Source organism: Sus scrofa, chromosome 8 (assembly GCF_054392235.1).
Source record: "Sus scrofa isolate SSC_HxYL_T2T_F1_AM1 chromosome 8, Sscrofa_HxYL_maternal_Yorkshire_Landrace_v2.0, whole genome shotgun sequence".
NCBI lineage: Eukaryota > Metazoa > Chordata > Mammalia > Artiodactyla > Suidae > Sus > Sus scrofa.
Window position 1 is genome coordinate 138,527,563 of NC_139390.1, and position 20,602 is coordinate 138,548,164.

At 41.0% G+C, this 20,602-nt stretch overlaps 1 protein-coding gene across 39 annotated transcripts in view; it reads right to left on the reverse strand.

Annotated features, from left to right (window-relative positions):
- PTPN13 (protein tyrosine phosphatase non-receptor type 13) overlaps positions 1–20,602 on the reverse strand; it is a 216,182-nt gene that overhangs the window by 68,295 nt on the left and 127,285 nt on the right. For all 39 annotated transcript variants that reach the window (XR_014813441.1, XR_014813440.1, XR_014813438.1 and 36 more), the window contains 8 exons: positions 19,823–20,042; positions 14,204–14,278; positions 13,913–14,087; positions 12,369–12,522; positions 11,991–12,129; positions 10,689–10,841; positions 6,601–6,783; positions 2,797–2,959 (listed from right to left, as the gene is read on the reverse strand). Coding sequence is in view for 28 of the 39 variants with exons in the window: in XM_084973535.1 (XP_084829661.1) it covers positions 2,797–2,959; positions 6,601–6,783; positions 10,689–10,841; positions 11,991–12,129; positions 12,369–12,522; positions 13,913–14,087; positions 14,204–14,278; positions 19,823–20,042 (1,262 nt within the window). In the remaining 11 variants the exon portion in view is untranslated. The remainder of the gene's footprint in view (positions 1–2,796; positions 2,960–6,600; positions 6,784–10,688; positions 10,842–11,990; positions 12,130–12,368; positions 12,523–13,912; positions 14,088–14,203; positions 14,279–19,822; positions 20,043–20,602) is intronic.

Genomic DNA, 20,602 nt, shown 5'->3' on the forward strand with positions numbered 1-20,602 from the left:
CACAAAACTGAGTCTAACACAGATTGAGTTACCAGGAAATGCCTTCACACCTAGTAGATTTCTTCACCCTGAAGGAAAATGTAGACCAAACTTTGGCAGGAACAGGGACAGCTGGTTCAGTTTAAGCTGTATCTGTTTTGTAAACACAAAGGGTTATGCTTTTCAAATCCATACACAGCTTATTCCCGGAGAGAACTTAAATCCTACCACCTTTCACCTGGAGTGGATGCCAACATGGACCGCCTGGATGGGAAAGGACATTGGAATGAAATCACATCCTATGACTAGTGTCTCACATTTGAACCCGGAGGCTTGCTAGTTCAACACTCAAGTCTGTAATCCACACGGTGCTACTGTTCGGTCCTTGCACTTGCTCTGGATTTCCTTATATCAACTTAATTGGATGCTCTTTTGAGGACAGGGGCTTCATTTATTTTTGTTAATCCATGGCACCTAGTGTATAGTGTCTTACAAGTAATAAGTGCTCAGTAAATGATTATTAATCTTAACTCCTTGCAAATTAGTTTTTTGGAAACTGAGCGATAGAAAGAGTTCTAGATGGAAATTAAGAGGTCAGAGTTCCAGCCTCCTCTAATCTCTAAGTATGAAGTTAAGTAAGATACTCTTTCCTCTGAACCTATTTCCTCATCAGTCAAATTTTGGACTTAACAGCCTCTAAGGTTCTTTCTAGCCCTCACGTTCTATGACTCTAAATAAGCAACATACACTTGTTAATTCATCAACCTCCAACAGATAACACAGTTATTTTCACTTGTCTACTACAGAAAGTTAAGTAGGCAGGTAATTACTTCTAAGCTGATTCCAAGTAGAAAATAATTCCTTAGAAGGCTTATTAACAAAATCGGGGGACAGATGCAGAAAATACCATCAGAAAGTCCTCCCACGTATGAGTTTAATGATACACAGTTGCTCTGCTCCTAGGGGCAAAAGTGAGAGGGGAGAACATTCCTACTGCACAGATGAAGAAAGTGAGACTTCAAAAATCAATGACTTTTTTCAGGTTATTCTACTGCTCCTGCGACTACGACCACGGTAGCAGTGCTAAAACAAGGTTGATGATGGCGACGATGATGGGGTAATGAATATTGATTCTACAGTAATTCCATGCCAGGCACTTGAACAGGTAGGAATTCATTCCACCTTCACAATAACCACGTCAGTATGATCATTATTATAACCACTTTACAGATGGAGAACTAAGGTAGAGAGTTTGAGCAGCCTGTCCATGGTTCCGGAGCTTGCAAGGAATAGAGCGAGGTCTGAACACGGGCAGCCTTGCCCCACGGTTCATGCTGTTGACTACCACAAGGTATGATTCGAAATGTTGAGGGGGGAAGGCTGGCCTCACGGTTTCGCCCTGGGACTCCTACACTGCAGCACCTCTATGAGGACGAAAACTCTTACACTGTTACCCCGTCCCTGAGGACGTAAACTTCCACTGGTCAACGCCGGTTGGTACTGAGTAGAATATTAGTCCAAGGAGGAATACAGAGAGCTTGCGTAAGTTCGATGTTTCACTCCACTTTGAAAATACGTAAGAGCATACACATCTTTCAGCAGAGCAAAGCAGGGAAAGAAAAGAAATAATGAGATCATTTTACAACAACTGTTATCCTATTTTAGTGTGCATAAAAATCATTACTGAGGAAAGTCTATTAAAAATGCAGTTTCCAGGGACCTAATGCCCAAAGACTGTGACTCACGCAGTCTTTGGTAGGGTTCTGGAATCTTCATTTTTAATAAGCATACAGCCCCGGCCATCTTGATTCTAAAAGGCTGAGAAACATCTACTCATAGGCTGCCATCACCCCAGTCTGAACCTACAGGGAACGTATTTTGCGTAAGATTTTAGGACGTGAGAGAGCTCAGATAAAGAATTCGTAGGACGCTACTGCAAAGGCCATCAGTGCGATTCCATTTAATTTTTGAAAACATGTAGGAGTGTTTGACTGAAGTCTCTAAGAATTTACTAAGCAGAATAGATTCTCTAACTGTAATCTGTACCTGTGGTCTTGCAGAATAAGCTTTAAATATCTCAGTTCTGACTGAGATATTTTTGGAGCTAAATTTCCTGTGTTGGCTCCTTTTCAAAAGGAGCTGAAACCGCTCTCCTGAGGACTTACATGGGGCACTGTGGTTACGCCTGTCAGTCTCAGTACAGGGATGCACCTGAGTAAAACTGAAATCCGTCACCCCACGTGTGGCAGGTAACTTCTGCGTCCTAGGTGCATACCTCTCCGCCCTGTCTTGTTTCCTGTTTTCTCTCCTCCATCCAGAAAGCCCTTCCATTTCTCCGCAACCTCCTTCATTATTTTTGTCCTTCAGATTCCAATCCAAGTGCCGCCACTCGCCTACTCCGTCTTCTGAACGCCCCTTCCCTGAGTGTCGATCACAGAGATGGTACTAAACCCGGGCCCTCTACTGCGTGTTATTGTGTCACGTATGTTGGTCTGGTCTCTCCAGTGTGTATGTTTACCACGGGTACAGCGTATGACTAAAACTTTTCTAACATTTACTTCATCTAGCCTAGCAATGAGCACGCAATAGTTCAAAGCGTACTCCCTGACGGACCCAGGGTGTTGCTTTCAGACTGAGCGTGAAGTCCGCCACCTCGGCTTCATTTATGACCCCTTTGTGAATGTGACCGCTTGGCGGAGTCATTAAACATCGACCCACCCTGTTGCTTTCATCCTAAAAACATTAACGTTCTTTTAAAGTTTGCCACAAAAATCATGCATTTACCCTGGAGGCATCTGACAGTCTGTTTTTCCTTACCAATATCTTGGGCATCTTGGTTGCTCTGCCTTGCCCTCATCTGCAGCTGGAACTTGTGCTGGGAAGAGCAGAGGTGCAGCAGGTACTGGCATATCTTACTGTTGTCTGTCTGGAAGGCATGTTTTATTCCATCTGACGTATTCTGCAGTGTGATTTTCTTCTTCTAAAATATTAACCAAGCATATTAAAATTAGGATATTTTCCTTATCACTTTATTACCAAATTCTAGAAACGATAATTAATATCTAGGATACTTTTTTTTTTTATGGCTCCATTTGTGGCATACGGAAGATCCTGGCCCAGAGACTGAATCCGAGCTGCAACTGCAACTCAAGCAGCACCTGTGGCAATGCCGGATCCTTTAACCCATTGTGCTGGGCTGGGGATTGAACCCACACCACCACAGTGACCTAAGCCATTGCAGTTGGAATTCTTAATAGACTGCACTATGGTAGGAACTCCAGAAAGTAGAGATACTATATATACATATATATATATATATATATATATATTTTTTTTTTTTTTTTTTTTTTTTTTTTTTGCTGTTTAGGACTGCACCCACAGCACATGGAAGTTCCCAGGCTAGGGGTCAAATTGAAGCCATAGCCACCGACCTATGACGCAGCCACAGCAACCCAAGATCCGAGCTGAGTCTGCGACCTACACCAAAGCTCACGGCAACGCCCCATCCTTAACCCACTGAGTGAGGCCAGGGCTCGAACCCTCGTCCGCATGGGTACCAGTCCGGTTTGTTACTGCTGAGCCTCGAAAGGAACCCCAAGAGGTGCTATTTTTAATTCACATTATTAGGTGTGAATATTCCTTGATCTATATCATATAAGTATAAAAAACATAACCCTGTATGACTAAAAATTCAGAAAATATATGAAATTAGTATTATTTGCCACTTTAAGAAACTGTAGCCTAAATCAGACTGTGCGGACTATATACCAGCCGCCAGCAAGGAAAACAGTTTCCTTTAATGAGATCACTGATAATTTGAGTTGCTGCAAGGGTAACAATCACCAAAACAGTTGGAAAGAAATTGCAAGAAATACATGTTCTCTTCCTTCGGATAAAGAAAATGAAGTTCACCGAAATCTGATATTAACATGGACTAAGAAGAGCTGTGATTCAGCCAAGAAAAGTCTTGGCGGCATGAAGCCTGGGATGGAAGATGTGCAACGTGAAGGAAAACCCTGGGATGTGGGAGCGCTGAATAACGGGACGGCGGGGCTGTGAGATGAAACACACCGATGCTTAGCGACAGTGATTCCTGCCAAATTCAGGAAAGGAACCGTAAATCAACTTTATCTCCCTGCTTCTTAAAAATCAGACATTTCTTACGTAAGAGGACATCCTGAAATATTGCAGCCTCTTTGGTAAGGCTTGTAGTGATCCACATGCCTTAAAAGACCACATTCAATTGTCAGGGATCTAAGACTCATGCACCTGGAGAACTGCTTCAGCTCAGTTAGCTCTTGGCTTGTCTACTACGCCTACCATGCCCTCTCTTTCATGTCCCTGGTCTTTATGTCAAAGGCAGACATTGGCACAGATAAGTCAAATTTGGTAGGCTCACAGAAGATATAATTACCAAGTACTACTCAAACTTCATTCACGCCACTGCCGTCTTCATAATTCCTGATCTTAAAAACAAAATAAGACTATTAAATTCTAGCTAGATGTTGCTACCAATGAAATCTCAGGGACTCTGTTCTCTCTTTGCTAAAAAAAAAAAAAAAAAAAAAAAAAAGGAAATCAGCAAGTATTAGAGAGGAATTAAAGATATAGTAGCACCATAGTAGTTTTTTTTTTTTTTTTTTTGTCTTTTTGCCTTTTCTAGGGCCGTTCCTGCAGCATACGAAGGTTCCCAGGCTAGAGGCTGAATTGGAGCTGTAGCCGTTGGCCTACGCTAAAGCCACAGGAACATGGGATCCAAGCCACGTCTGCAACCTACACTACAGCTCACGGCAACGCCGGATCTTTAACCCACTGAGCAAGGGCAGGGATCGAACCCACAACCTCATAGTTCCTAGTCGGATTCATTAACCACTGAGCCAAGACGGGAACTCCACCATAGTAGTATTTTGACTACCAGTCGTATACCTGTTAATTCTTCAAATTGTTGGGAGTTCCCACTGTGGCACAACAGAAATGAATCTGACCAATATCAATGAGGATACAGGTTCGATCCCTGGCCCTGCTTGGTGGGTTAAGGATCCGGTGTTGCTGTGAGCTGTAGTGTAGGTTGCAGACATGGCTTGGATCCAGTGTTGCTGTGATGAGGCGGGTGGCTACAGCTCTGATTTGACCCCTAGCCTGGGAACCTCCATATGCCACGGGTGTAGGCCTAAAAAGAAAAAAAATCTTCAAATTGTTGAGGAATTTATTTTTCCCCTAATAAACATTGCACTTAACCACTATCAAGTAATTCCCAAGGATGTGGACTGGGCAAGAAATGTGCCTAAGGGAATTAAGTTGGAAGAGATGAGAAGGGTGCAGGGAGACTTCTTCATCTCCCCGAGGCTAGTGGAATGAAAAAAGGAGAGCTAAAAAAGAGTTCTGTGTTAGAGAAAGTCAGGATAAACAGGCACTGTTAAGCACAGGAAGTTTGCAGGGAAATGTCTATTCTTCATTACTGCAGATATTTAAAAATGAGCTAATCATACCTAGTTCTATTCTTTATTACAGAGCTGATGTGATAGCTGGCAAATGACAGAGAGCTGAATGAGAGCTGAATGTTGGATGATTATTTGATTTGTTGCCTTTTCAAAGCTGGTCCAAATTAGGTTTGTATTTAATTAAAGCTTCCTCTAGGCAGGGGCTCGGCCAGCATTTCCACTGGTGAAGTAAGTTAAACCTAGGTTATTTCCTGGTCATGACAATCTTGGGAAGATAAGGAGGGTCTGGGCTTTCCAGAGAGAAAACATAATTGTCTGATAATCTTTGCGGTACCGCTGTGTTTCAAAGGAAACAACCAACTAACCATCAAGTCTAGAACTGACTTCAAAGGTCTCTAGATTAAAGATTATTCAGAGTTAGTTGGGGCCTTGATAATACATCCTTATAAACACTGGTCTGGTGAGACCATATTTCAGCCTAAATACAAGCTAAAGGTGGCGGTAATGCCTGAATACCATTAGAAAAACAAATACCTGAACAGATTTTTACCTCTATGGTTTGCTAACTGCACATCAATGTTCAGATTTTCCAACCACATCCAAAATCAAAATATGCCTTTAAATAGTTGGCTATCTTTCATAAACATGATTTTCTAAAAATTACTTTCCTAACTTTATCTCCACAGAGTATACACTAAAACTGAAAACCGTAGAAAGTCCTGGGGCTAATTCATAAAATCCAATAAATCTCTTGACCACTGAGCTTCAAATACAATTGCTGTGAGGGACCTATTTCTGGGCCAGACGAAGCTCACTGTGGTTAAGATAATTATCAATCTTAAATACATTAGCGGGTTTCTCTATGAGAGAAGTATCAGCACCCTAGAGTAAGTTCAGAATTAACAGAGAAGTCAACGTGATTGCAATTTAACTAAAGTTAATTGAGCATATAACTAGCGAAGAATTCTTTTTAAAAATCACTTCCTGAGAAAACCCGAAACAAACAGAATCTCAATACTCCTTACAACTAAGAAAGAAGAGTTAAACAGTACTAAGACGCAGAAGCCTTACTAAATGCTAGGGTCTCAAGTTCACTTGAGGAAAGTCAATTCATAGGTTACCTTTGAAAGTGACAATGCCTACTTAAACACAGGGCCGAGAGAAGTTAAAACGGACATACGGAGAAAGAAATCTTCTTGGTTTCCCTCCAGGGAAAGCGAAGGACCAAGGTGCGAACTCCATTGTGAGCCTCAAACACAAGGACACCTTTAGAACAGATTCCGAGCAGTATTCCTGTCTGGGACTTTTTCTCAGGGTGCACCCGATGAAAATGAACTCCATATTCCGTCAGCCTTTGGCACACCTGTTGGAATATTATCGTTACATAGCAATGCATCTTGGCGTAAAGGGATTTAAAGATACAGAAGTTGGGTCAACATTGTTTAATATGGAAAAGACAGTCTGTTTATTTACGGCTGCGTCCATGGCATGTGGAACTTCCCAGGTCAGGGGTTGAAACTGTGCTACATGGAGTTCCTACCTCGGTGCATCGGAAATGAATCCGACTAGGAACCATCAGGTTGCAGGTTCGATCCCTGGCCTAGCTCAGTGGGTTAAGGACCTGGCATTGCCGTGAGCTGTGGTGGTAGGTCGCAGACACGGCTTGGATCCTGCTGTGTTGCTGTGGATTTGGCTGTGGTGTAGGCCAGCAGCTGCATCTGTGATTCAACCCTTAGCCTGAGAACTTCCATATGCCACAGGTGTGGCCCTAAAAAATAGCCAAACAAAAACAAAAACCCACCAAATTTTTTTCTTTGATGGGATATAAAAAGCATGATCCACAAAAGAAAAAATTGGTAAAATGAAACTTCATTAACATTAGTAATGTTTGTTCTTCAAAAGTCAATGACTGGAAAACATAAAGGCAAACCAGAGACTGGGAGATAAATATTTATATATATCTACATCTACATCTATATATCTGATAAAGGAAATGTGTCTAGAATATATAAAGAACAAATACTTCTCAACAAAAAGGAGCCCGTAACCTAATTCAAAAAAGGGCAAAAGGAGTTCCCACTGTGGCACAGTCAGTTAAGGATCTAGTGTTGTCATTGCAGTGGCTCAGGCCACTGCAGTAGCTCAGATTCAAGCCCCGGCCCAGGAACTTCCATGTGCCATGGACATGGCGAAAATAAAAAAGGAAAAAAGTTGCACTTCAACAAAGAAGATATATGAAAGACAAATACATGAAAAGATGTTCAAAATAACAGTAATTGGGGAACTACCAATTAAAACCACAATGAAGTACTAACATATTTCAATAGGTAAAGTGAAAAAACCTAAACATAAAGTGTTGTTGGAGTTCCCGTCGTGGTGCAGCGGAAACAAATCTGACTAGGAACCATGAGGTTGCGGGTTCGATCCCTGGCCTTGCTCAGTGGGTAAGGATCTGGTGTTGCCATGAGCTGTGGTGTAGGCTGCAGATGCAGCTCAGATCCCGAGTTGCTGTGGCCGTGGTGAAGGTCGTCAGCTACAGCTTGGATTTAAACCCTAGCCTAGGAACTTCCATATGCTGCAGGTGTGGCCCTAAAAAAAAAAAAAGAATTCCAATGCAAGACTGAAAAATCCCTATGCAAATTCTTTGCACTGTGCTAATCTGCCTTTTGCCTTTATTAAGAAAAAAAATATAACTTGATATTTACTTCCTACAAGTATAAAAATGGAACAACAGGAAAAAAATAAATACATAATTTAATGTCTTTTTTTTTTTTTTCATGTCTTTTGTCTTTAGGGCCACACCTGCAGCATATGGAGGTTCCTAGGCTAGGGGTCCAATTGGAGCTGTTGCCACTAGCCTATGCCACAGCCACAGCCATGCCAGATCTGAGCCGCATCTGCAGCTATACCACAGCTCATGGTAATGCCGGATCCTTAACCCATTGAGCGAGGCCAGGGATTGAACCTGCAACCTAATGGTTCCTAGCTGGGTTTGTTTCCGCTGCGCCATGATGGGAACTCCAAATGTCTTTATTTTTGTCTTTTTTTTAGGGCTGCACCCACGGCAAATGGAGGTTCCCAGGCTAGGGGTTGAATTGGAGTTGCAGCTGCTGGCCTACACCACAGCCACAGCAACACCTGATCCGAGCTGCATCTTTTTTTTTTTTTTTCTATTGTCTTTTTTTTTTTTTTTACTATTTCTTGGGCCGCTCCCGCAGCATATGGAGCTTCCCAGGCTAGGGGTCAAGTCGCAGCTGTAGCCACTGGCCTACACCAGAGCCACAGCAATGCGGGATCCCAGCTGCATCTGCAACCTACACCACAGCTCATGGCAACTCCGGATCCTTAACCCACTGAGCAAGGCCAGGGATCAAACCTGCAACCACATGGTTCCTAGTCAGATTCGTTAACCACTGCGCCATGATGGGAACTCCGTGAGCTGCATCTCTGACCTATACCACAGCTCATGGCAATGCCAGATCCTTAACCCACTAAGCAAGGCCAGGGATTGAACCTGCATCCTCATGAATACTAGTCAGATTTGTTTCTGCGGCACCAAATGGGAATGCCTAATTTAATATCTTTAAACATATATTTAAAGATATTAAACTTAAACAAACAAAGTACCTTGTCTTTCTTACCATGAATCCTAAATTCAAGGTGCTTTAAGTCTGTGAATGAAACCCCTTCATGGATACTCAGAGGGCTGGGAAACTTGGCTCCCTTTCTATGAGCAAATTTAAGGCAGACATCCTGGGGAGCTGAACGAGAATGTTCTTAATCTCAAGGTTTTCTCAAGAGAACGTTATATTTGCTATACACATTGGAAGTTTACATGGTACTATCTTTTCTGATCATAAATGCACTTTTATGTATCTGAGATCTCATGGGAAGCTGGTGGCAGAACTAGAAATATAAACCAATTTTCCTGACCCCCCGTCCCACTATGTGAGTTAGTGTTAGCGAAAAGACTATTTTAGAAGAGGTTATAGAAGGAGTTCCCCTTGTGGCTCAGTGGTAAAGAACCCAACTAGTATCCATGAGGACGTGGGTTCAACCTGTGGCCTCACTCAGTGGGTTAAGGATCCAGGGTTGTCATGAGCTGTGGTGTAGGTCACAGACATGGCTTGAGATCCGCATTGCTGTGGCTGTGGCTGTGACTATGGCTGGCAGCTACAGCTGATTCAGCCCCTAGCCTGGAAACTTCCATACGCCGCTGCAGGTATGGCCCTAAAATGGGGGGAAAAAAATATATATATATATGTGTGTATATATATATATATATTTGAATTTTAAACTTTTTAAGAAAAACAATTCTAGAATCAGTCTGAATTTGCCTCTGTTATCCAGCCAGTCGCAAAATCCAATTTTTCTTCTTTATAATGTATCTTAATTTTGAGACTATGAAATAGGATAAAAGCATATAATCCATTGCTAAATAGATATAGGTTCAAACCACAATTTTTTCTTTTTTTTTTTTTTGTCTTTTTGCTATTTCTTGGGCCGCTCCCACGGCATATGGAGGTTCCCAGGCTAGGGGTCCAATCAGAGCTGTAGCCGCCGGCCTACGCCAGAGCCATAGCAACTCGGGATCCGAGCCACATCTGCACCCTACACCACAGCTCACGGCAAGGCCGGATCCTTAACCCACTGAGTAAGGCCAGGGACCGAACCCGCAACCTCATGGTTCCTAGTCGGATTCGTTAACCACTGCGCCACGACGGGAACTCCAAAATCACAATTTTGTTGCACATACCAGTCATTGATTTGGGAATATTACATTTCCTCTCTGAGCTTCAGGTCCCTCTTTTACAAAATGAGAATAAACACCACAGTTTTAGTCAGGAATAAATGAGATGAGATAATGCATATAGCATCAGTTATTGGCACCTAAGCTTTTGGATGCATGTTCTCCCAACACCTCTTGCTTTGTTTTTTGTTTTTGTTTTTGTTTTTTTTTTTGTCTTTTTGCCTTTTTCTAGGGCTGCACCCATGGTATATGGAGGTTCTCAGGCTAGGGGTTGAATCGGAGCTGTAGCCACCAGCCTATACCACAGCCACAGCAATGCGGGATCTGAGCCGCGTCTGCAACCCACACCACAGCTCACGGCAATGCCAGATCTTGGACTGAGCAAGGTGCCAGGGATCAAAGCCACAACCTCATGGTTCCTAGTAGGATTCGTTTACCGCTGAGCCACGACGGGAACTCCACTTCTGGCTTACTTTGAAAAAAGACATGATTTGTCATTTGTAATCTTGCAGGCTTACCTTTAAAAATTCCAACTCTGTCTCCTTTTCAGAAGCTCCTGCATAGGTATTATGCAATTTGGGTAGCTCTTCTTTGATATAGGATAAATCAAGTTTCTCCATTACTCTGGGAGGCAAATAATGCTCCAGTCTAAAATAAGACACACCATGAACCTAGAAAGGAGAGTTTTTATAAGCAATTCTAATTTTTCCTCATCCTCCTTTTTTAAAAAAATCATTTTATTCAAATATAGTTGATTTACAATATTGTGTTAATTTCTGCTCCACAGCAAAGTGATTCAGTTATACATACATGTATTCGTTCCCATACAGTTTTACATTACGGTTCATCAGAGGATACCGAATGTACTTCCCCGTGCTACCCAGCAGCACCCTGTTTATCCCTCTCTGTCCTATCTTAAAGTTCTTGCCTCTGCCAAGAGACAAGCTACTTCTGCTTCTCTCTGAGGAGTGAGTGTTAGAGGAGATGCATCAGTCTTTCTCTTTCAGGAAGGCAGAATGACTGAACTGATGGGCAAATCTGAGGGAAGACTGGCATCAAAGGGCAAATGTCAGCACGGTCAAAGCTTCATGTTGTGAAGGGTGCTGCTTCAGGTGCACAGTCTCTTCTTGCTTCTTGATTTCTCTTAGGTTCACCGATATTCAGGGACATTTGGCCTCGAACACCTGTTCTTGATGCAGTGAGCTCTGCTAGATTCACGGCCCATCACTGCGTGGGTCTATGTGGAAGATAGAAGACCCCTTTCATCCAGATTTGGCTGATAACGCTCATGTCTAATAGCTATTAGTTAGAAATGAGGAGAAGGAAGGGCAAGTGCTAGGTGTTCCCAAACTCTGGAACAGCATAGTTTTTAAACAGAAAAAAAGAAATCCCACACTGTATGATTTTAAATAACCAACATACATGGGGAACTTGGTCATTTTGAGACACCAAACTAGTTTCAGAAATCTCTAGATCTAAGCAGCAAACACCTCAACCAGATTCAGTCTTTTTAGGGCCACACCCACAGCATTTGGAGGTTCCCAGGCTAGGGGTCTAATCAGAGCTACAGCTGCCGGCCTACACCACAGCCACAGCAACACCGGATCCGAGCTGCATCTGCGACCTACACCACAGCGCACAGCAGTGCCGAATCATTAACCCACTGAGCGAGGCCAGGGATCGAACCCCCAAACTCACGGTTCCTAGTTGGATCCATTTCCACTGCGGCATGACAGGAACTCCAGGTTCAGTCTTCAACTATGCTGAGGGTAAGAATGTCAATGAAAAACTGGTCCTAGAGAAAACAAAATAAATCCTACCTCTGGCTGGTAATCTCCATACTCAGCTTGGAGAGCCAAGGATGCCAGCAATAAAGAAGTCTCATCATCACAGTGCATCCTCTCCTCCAAGATATCTTTTCGTAGCTGAAGATAATACTGGTGACAGGTCAGAGTATGTCTGGGAAAATAAATAAAACACACCCAAAACATCTTGGCTGTTGACCTTGAATCTTGGGGTGATTTTTATTATTGGCATATAAATTTAGTTGCCAAGACGTATAACTAGGTTGAAAGAAATACTTCTTTTATAATAAAGAAGATACTACCACTGATAATCAAACATTTCAGTATCAGTAAACAAAAGGGTCAAAAGACCAGGAGCCAAAAAAAGAAACACAGAAACTCTTGTGTACTCACTGTATCAGACTAACGTCATCCATGAAAAATTTAATTCGGAAAAACAAAGTAAAATTAATGGAGGCTTTGCTCTTTTTCTTTGGTTCTTCTTTCCATCCCTCTGGGGCCACTTTGGTTAATTTTAGATCAGGATCAACAAAGAAATATTCATTGTCTAAAACAGAATGAGAAACACTGAGATGAAATAAAAATACTTTCATGTTTTAATTTCTTCATTTTTTTAAAGTCAGACTTGCACAAAATATTTTCACACCAGAATAAAACAGGATTGTTAAGAACCATGGCAGGGAATTCTGAGGCACTGTATATGATGGGAGGCAATATGGCTCAGTCTTTTTAAAATGAGCGCTCAGGGGACAGACAGACCTGGACTAAACTCCTGGCCACATCATCTACCATCTGAGTGATAATGAATAAATTATCTAACCTTTCTAGACATCAATTTTGTTGTTTGTAAAACCAGAATAGGGAGTTCCTGTCATGGCTCAGTGGTTATCGAACCCAACTAGTAACCATGAGGTTGCGGGTTTGATTCCTTGACTCACTCAGGGGGTTAAGGATCCGGTGTTGCCGTGAGCTGCGGTGTAGGTTGCAGACTCGGCTTGGATCCCGAGTTGCTGTGGCTCTGGTGTAGGCTGGTGGCTACAGCTCTGATTGGACCCCTAGCCTGAGAACCTCCATATGCTGCGGGTGCGGCCCTAGAAAAGACAAAAGACAGAAGACAAAAAGAAAAAAAAAAAAAGAAAAGAAAAAAAAAGAAAAATGAGGATCATGTTAATTTGTGTTTTTTTAGGGTTGTTTTAGGAGATCAAATGATATGACGGATGTAAAATACTCAGTAGTTACAAGCACATGGCACATGGTAACCCTTCAATGAATACTAGCTATTATTTGTTATAGGTATCTGAAATAGTGAAGAGTAACTTAGAAACATACTAATTTATTAAAGAAATAGTTATTAAAACCCAAATCCAAAGGGTTCCCTGTGGCTATGGCAATTCTAACGGATAAACAGTAGCAGCTTCTGCTGAAGCTGTGCCCGGAGACCACTGTGGGTGTGAATGTCACACAAATTAGTCGACGTAATGCTTCAAAAACATGCGAAAGGACTTGTTTTCAGTCATCCACTGACATTTTAAAAAGATACTGTATGTTTCTAGGATCGTCCGCTGAAGAAACTGATCTAGAGAGTCAGAGATAGAGTCCTGCTATGTATTCAAATTCCTATGAGCAGAATACTAATTTCTAGAGTACACGTGTAGGCAAAATAATAGTCCCCAAAAGAGAATGATTAAAATCTATTTTTATGTAGCCAATGCCAAAGAAAAATCTTCACGGTCAGGTGCAGAAGAAATGAAAAAGACATGGCTATTAAAACAATGTACCAGTTAGGAAAAGGAAGGGAGCTGCTAACTCCCACTTCTTGGGGCTGACACATCCGTGTGGTTAATATTTCCCGAAACAAGGTCAGGCACAACAGGCATACGAAGTTGTTTTGCTGTCAAGGTTCCACACTGTACCCTGAATTTGCAATGTCTCGGTACCTTTGAGGGTAGCTAAAGCAAACAGATGATGCTCCACTAAGCCAATGTGGGCCACGACCATATCAAAGACATCTTTACAGATAGTTTTGGTGTCACAAGTCAGTTCCAGCCTCTGTCCACTCAGAAGCATAATGTTGACTTTTCTTCGGTTATCCTCATTCTTCCCTCTTTTGGTCTACAATTGAAAAATGAAGAGCAGCTCTTAATGGAAACATTAAATTTTAACTGTTTAGAAAAATCACTACTGAATTTTACTTTCTCAATGCGGCACACAGTGGTTTTATTACTTACAAGGATAGACCGTGGCAAATCCAAAGATATAAATGGCTCAATTGTCATTTTCACAAACTCAGGGCCAAAGAAATTCTGTGAATCACAAAAGCAGAATCAATAGTCTTTACCATTTATTCAAGCTCATTCCTTGAAAGAAAAATAATGTAATAACAACAATAAACCACATGTAAAGCCACCATACTAGAACTAGGTGATCTGAAACAAATGTAAAAACTCTCAATAAAGAAGTATGGTAGATGGAGTTCCCTGGTGGCTCAGTTGGTTAAGAATCTGGCATTGTCACTGTTGAGGTTCAGGTTCCATCCCTGGCCCAGGAACTCCTGTATGCCTAGGGCACAGCAAAAAAAAAAAAAAAAAAAAAAGGTGGAATTGATCAAGAACAGGAATGGAACATATCTTAACGCTAAGTTTTACCTTAGCTCTGTTTTTTACCATTGATGTGAAATATAAAGCGGTGCTTTAGATCATTTTACAAAGTTTTCATTTTGGGGACTCCAGGGTGACTCAGATTCTCAAATGTTAAAAAAAAAAAACGCAGTCTCAATTACTGAAGTAATACAGACTTATCAAACTCATAGAAGGGTTGGTCTAACACTGCTAATGTGTAAAGTGACTGAACAGAATCTCATTATTTTGGAGAGGGATATTCAATTTGCCCTAAAACAAGTCGGCTGATGGACAACATCTACTTTGTGATTACAAAAGACACATCCACCTGTAATCAAGTTCTTGGAATGCTATAGTTTTTTGTTCTAACTAGTGATAACCAGGGATAGCACAGGTTATCTCTCATTGTTGCCTCTAGCAAGAAAAGAGTATCTCAGGAGCTGGGGAACACTCTGCATTTACTGCTTCTCTGTCTACTCTTTGCCTTTACCTCTTCTATAGCCAGGGCTTTCGGCCCAGATGGAAGAACTGGTGAGGTAATATAAAACACGTCAGACTCCAGGGGAAGGGGCAGCATTCAGAACAGACGGAAAGGATATGTCCCAATGGGCAAAAAGTAGAACGAACACAGGGCTAATCTTGGGGCCAAAGGTGGGTGGTGTCTGTGATGGGGGTGTACTCTCGTGCATGCACGTGTTTAAACTAATGGGGGGGGGTTAATGGAGTTTATTTTTGTTGAAATGAATTTTCATTTCATTTCATTTGGTCGCTTGATGTGGGAATTCTATCCAATCAACCAGGTGTGAAACATGTGACAGATACCATTTAAGTAAAAGTTTAACATCAAGCATTTGTTAATATTCAACAAGCCAACAGGACACGTTTTAAATGAGAAGAGAAACAGAATAGAAGCAATGAAATGGCCTGCTATGGGAAACATAGAATCTGATCCAGATCAACTAAGGCAACAGAGTGTGAACATTAAAATGGGTCTGTACCATAAATAATACAGCAAAGAAATTAACTAAAAATTTATGTTTGGAGAAAGAATTCAACTGTGAAGCTGTTCCTCCAAATAGCAGTACTCTTTTTCAGCCTCAAAAATATATCATCTTAACCCACAGAATAAGAGAAAATATTTGCAAATGAATCGACTGACAAGAGATTACTCTCCAAAATTTACAAACACCCTCTGCAGCTCCGTACCAAAAAAATAAACATCCCCATCAAAAAATGGGCAGAAGATCTAAACAGACAGTTCTCCAAAGAAGACACACGGACGGCCAAAAAACACATGAAAAGATGTTCAACATCACTCATCATTAGAGAGATGCACATCAAAACCACCATGAGGTACCACCTTACACCAGCCAGAATGGCCATCATCCAAAAGTCTACAAACAATAAGTGCTGGAGAGGGGGTGGAGAAAAAGGAACCCTCGTACACTCTTGGTGGGATTGTAAATTGGTGTGACCACTGTGGAAAACAGTATGGAGATTCCTCAGAAAACTAAAAATAGAACTATTATTTGATCCAGCAATCCCACACCTGGGCATCTATCCAGAGCAAAAGCATGACTCGCAAAGACACATGTGTCCCAATGTCCATTGCCAGCATTATTTGCAATAGCCAAGACATGGAAACAATCTAAATGTCCATCAACAGAGGAGTGGATCAAGAAGATGTGGTACATACACACAGTGGAATATTACTCAGCCATTAAAGGGAACGAAATACCAGCATGTTTAGCAACATGGATGGACCTAGAAATTATCATGCTAAGCGAAGTCAGTCAGGCAATGAGACACCGACATCCAATGCTATCTCTGACATGTGGAATCTGAAAAAAGGACAGATTGAACTTCTTTGCAGAAGAGAGGCTGACTCACAGACTTTGAGAAACTTGTGGTTTCCAAAGGAGACAGTTTGGGGGGTGGGGGGATGCGATGAGGGAAATTCTATAAAACTGGATTGTGATGATCACTGTACAACTATAAATGTAATAAATTCATTGAGTAATAATAAAAAAAAATATCCATCTTGGAGTTCCCATCGTGGTGCAGTGGAAATGAATCCGACTAGTAACCATGAGGTTGTGGGTTTGATCCCTGGCCTCGCTCAGTGGGTTAAGGATCTGGCGTTGCGGTCAGCTGTGGTGCAGTTCGCAAATGTGGCTCAGACCTGGTGTTGTTGTGGCTCTGGTGTAGGCTGGCAGCTGTAGCTCCAATTAGACCCCTAGCCTGGGAACCTCCATACGCCGTGGCTGTGGCCCTTAAAAGACAAAAGAAAAAAAAAGTATATATATACATACATGCACACACACACATATATATATCCATGTTGTTCTTTTTAGGAAAAAATACCATGTGGTCAAAATGACTAATAGTTAAACTCTCTAGTTATATAGAGAATGTGTGTGTGTGTGTGTGTACAGAATGTATATATATATATATATATAGAGAGAGAGAGAGAGAGAGAGAGAGAGAGAGAGAATGTGTGTGTGTGTGTGTGTATATATATATATACGGCATGCCTCTGGTGAAAAAAGAATGTTTTAAAAACAGCCAGAAACTGCTAACTGAAAGAAAACACAGGTTTTTAAGTGACAAACAATAACATTGGCAAACTATAAAGGTAAAGACTACCACTTACGATTCTCTAACGAGCCAAAGTTCTGCGTTAGTTCACTGAAACTATAGTTTAGGAAAAAGATATGTGTGTGTGCCCTTTATGCTTTATATGTGCCTTTTATTGTTGGAGGCCCATGCTTTTTTGTATATCCTATTATTTAATTTTGATAAAATTGGTTAAATGATAAACTAATGAAGCTTTACTGAATTTCTTCTTTTCAGCTTAAAATAAGTTATATTTTATTGGAATCTAATAACTTTAAAATTGAACACTGTCTTATAAATCACTACCCAATTCCACATTTTAAAAATTAGCATGAATAGTTCCCATCGTGGCTCAGCAGTAATATGAACCCAACTAGTATCCACGAAGATGCAGGTTTGATCCCTGGCTTTGCTCAGTGGGTTAAGGACCCAGCGTTGCCGTAAGCTGTGGTGTAGGTTGCAGACAAGGCTTGGATCCCGAGTTGCTGTGGCTTTGTGGTATAGGCTGGCAGCTTCAGCTCTGATTCTATCTCTAGCCTGGAAACTTCCATATGCCATGGGTGCAGCCCTAAAAAGAGCAAAAAAAAAAAAAAAAAAAAAAGCATGAGATGTGTATCTAATGATATGTACATGAAAGTCATGTTGTTAGAAATTATTAGAAATTGAATCCAAGTCTTCTAATTTGTAGTTCAGTGTTAATTTTTCACCATGCAATACTGTTTCTTCTTATAAAACTATGAGAGAAATGCTTTTAAGATAAGTCTTTGAAATAAACAATAAACCCCAAAACAGAATAGGATAATATACTTTCTTAGTGTGGAACTAAAAAGGAAAAATTCATTCTAGATTTTATCATTTTTACTAATATTTATTTTGCTTTTGAAGAATTATCTGTAAAGGAACAATACAAATAAAAAATACAAATAAATACTGCCTCATGTATCAAATTGGTGATGATAAAAAAAGCAATGACAATGTTAGCGTTGGTAAGAATATGGTGAAACAGGTATGACCATAGGAAAAATAAATTGGAACGTTTTCTTTTTCTTTCTTTTTTTTTTTGCTTTTGAGGCCTGCAGGTATGACATATAGAAGTTCCCAGGCTAGGGGTCGAATTGGCATAGGCCCCGGCCTATGCCACAGCCACAGCAACGCGGGATCTGAGCCACGTCTACGACCTACACCGCAGCTCATGGCAACACTGAATCCTTAATCCACTGATGAAGGACAGTGACTGAACCTGCATCCTCATGGGTACCAGCTGGATCATTTTCACTGTGCCATAACGGGAACTCCTGGAACAACTTTTAAAGGGAATTTGACAATACATATCAAATGTCTTAAAAGGTATTCGCCTTGACTATTCTACCTGGAGGAAGTTACCTGTGAAGATTTAGCTAGAAGGAGGTTCATCAGGGCACTGATTGCAAGAGCCACAACAAATTAGAAACTTTCAAGTGTCCGGTGATTGGAAACCGATAAAGGAAATCACGGTGCAGGGCAAGGTCACATAACGGAGTACTTAACAGACCTTGACAGCGATATCATAAAAGGGGTGGAATATTCAGGATATTTTACATGAGAAAAGACTACATTCATTTTGAGCTCATGTTTACAAAAACATAGAGGATATATGCTGAAAGAAAAATTAACCAACAAAACACATGAAAGAAAAATGCCCCACAGACACAGGGTGTAGATTTGCTCCCTGTTTTTGGATATTCTGTAACGGAGACATGATGTCTGGAGTTAAGGCAGTCATCTTTTAACATAAAAAGAACCACTGTCAAAATCCCAAGAATGGCAGAGCAGAAAGATGGAACGCACTTGACAGCATTCTTGAGCTTCTGAACCAATCTTGAACTCTATCTCTGATCTTGGTTTGTAGGGTAATAAATTTCCGAATATTAAAAAATAATCCCCCATAATATTAAATAAAGCCAGTTTACTTTAAGGATCATGAATATACTTTAAAAATATACAGTTAATATAGTCTAAATCTATCTAACGTTATTTTAAAAATGAAATCATGAGAACAGCTAAATATTTATTTTAATATCAACCAAGATATTTTAACACCATGTAACACACATTTCTTGATAACCTTAAATCTTATTTTAATTTTTAACTTTCTTCAAAAATGTAAAATTCCTTCAAAAATTATAGAGCATCATTTTATTTTTTTTAATTTTTTTGTCTTTTTGCCATTTCTTGGGCCGCTCCTGTGGCATATGGAGGTTCCCAGGCTAGGGGTCGAATCGGAGCCATAGCTGCTGGCCTACGCCAGAGCCACAGCAACGCAGGATCCGAGCCACGTCTGCAAACTACACCACAGCTCACGGCAACGCCGAATCCTTAACCCACTGAGCAAGGGCAGGGATCGAACCTGCAACCTCATGGTTCCTAGTAGGATTCGTTAACCACTGAGCCACGACGGGAACTCCTAGAGTATCATTTTAAAAAAAGACATTTAACACCAGTAGAAATTAATATGAGATTTCAGTTTCAACTATAGGAAACTTCAGGATACCTAAAGAATTTTTTAAAAAGTACTTTATATAACATTTCACTGTGAAACCAAGTTTAGATGCTATAACCTGAGAATCAACTTACTCTCAGTTTTCTTTGGGTCATCGCTGTTTCTAGGGCTATTTCTCTTAAGGGATCTCTGGTGATATCAAGCATGGAAGCTTTGATTGTGTCTCCAGGATACAGACTCAACCGAGACTGTCTAAGGGCCATTCTGGCTTGCAGCTGTATCATTTCTTCTTCCTGCCGCTTTAGCATGATCTCTTGATTAATTAAGCTGCCTTCGAGGGGTGTTTCATACTGTCTGCCGTATAGAAAAGAAAAAAAAAGAGTTGGGAAGAAAATGATTATTTTAAGTCTAATCAAGAAAAAAAACATGTTAAGTAAGATATCAAGAATTAAAACAAATTTTAATTTTTCATCTCAGCAGAAGCCTTGTAGTAACATTTCGGTCCCATTTTTAATGTATTAATATAGTATGGCCTCCTATTTTCAGGGGGTAGGATCTATATCCTCCAGCTCTGCTTTGAACTTCCCCGCATCTTCTGAAAACTGCTTCCCCTACAGTTCTATGACAGGGGCTCTTTTATCCTCATAATCCTGCACCTTCCTCTTAATTTTTTTTTTTGTTGTTGTTGTTATTGTTGCTATTTCTTGGGCCGCTCCCGCGGCATATGGAGGTTCCCTGGCTAGGGGTTGAATCGGAGCTGTAGCCACCGGCCTACACCACAGCTCACGGCAACGCCGGATCCTTAACCCACTGAGCAAGGGCAGGGACCGAACCCGCAACCTCATGGTTCCTAGTCGGATTCGTTAACCACTGCGCCACGACGGGAACTCCCTTCCTCTGAATTTTTATTTCAG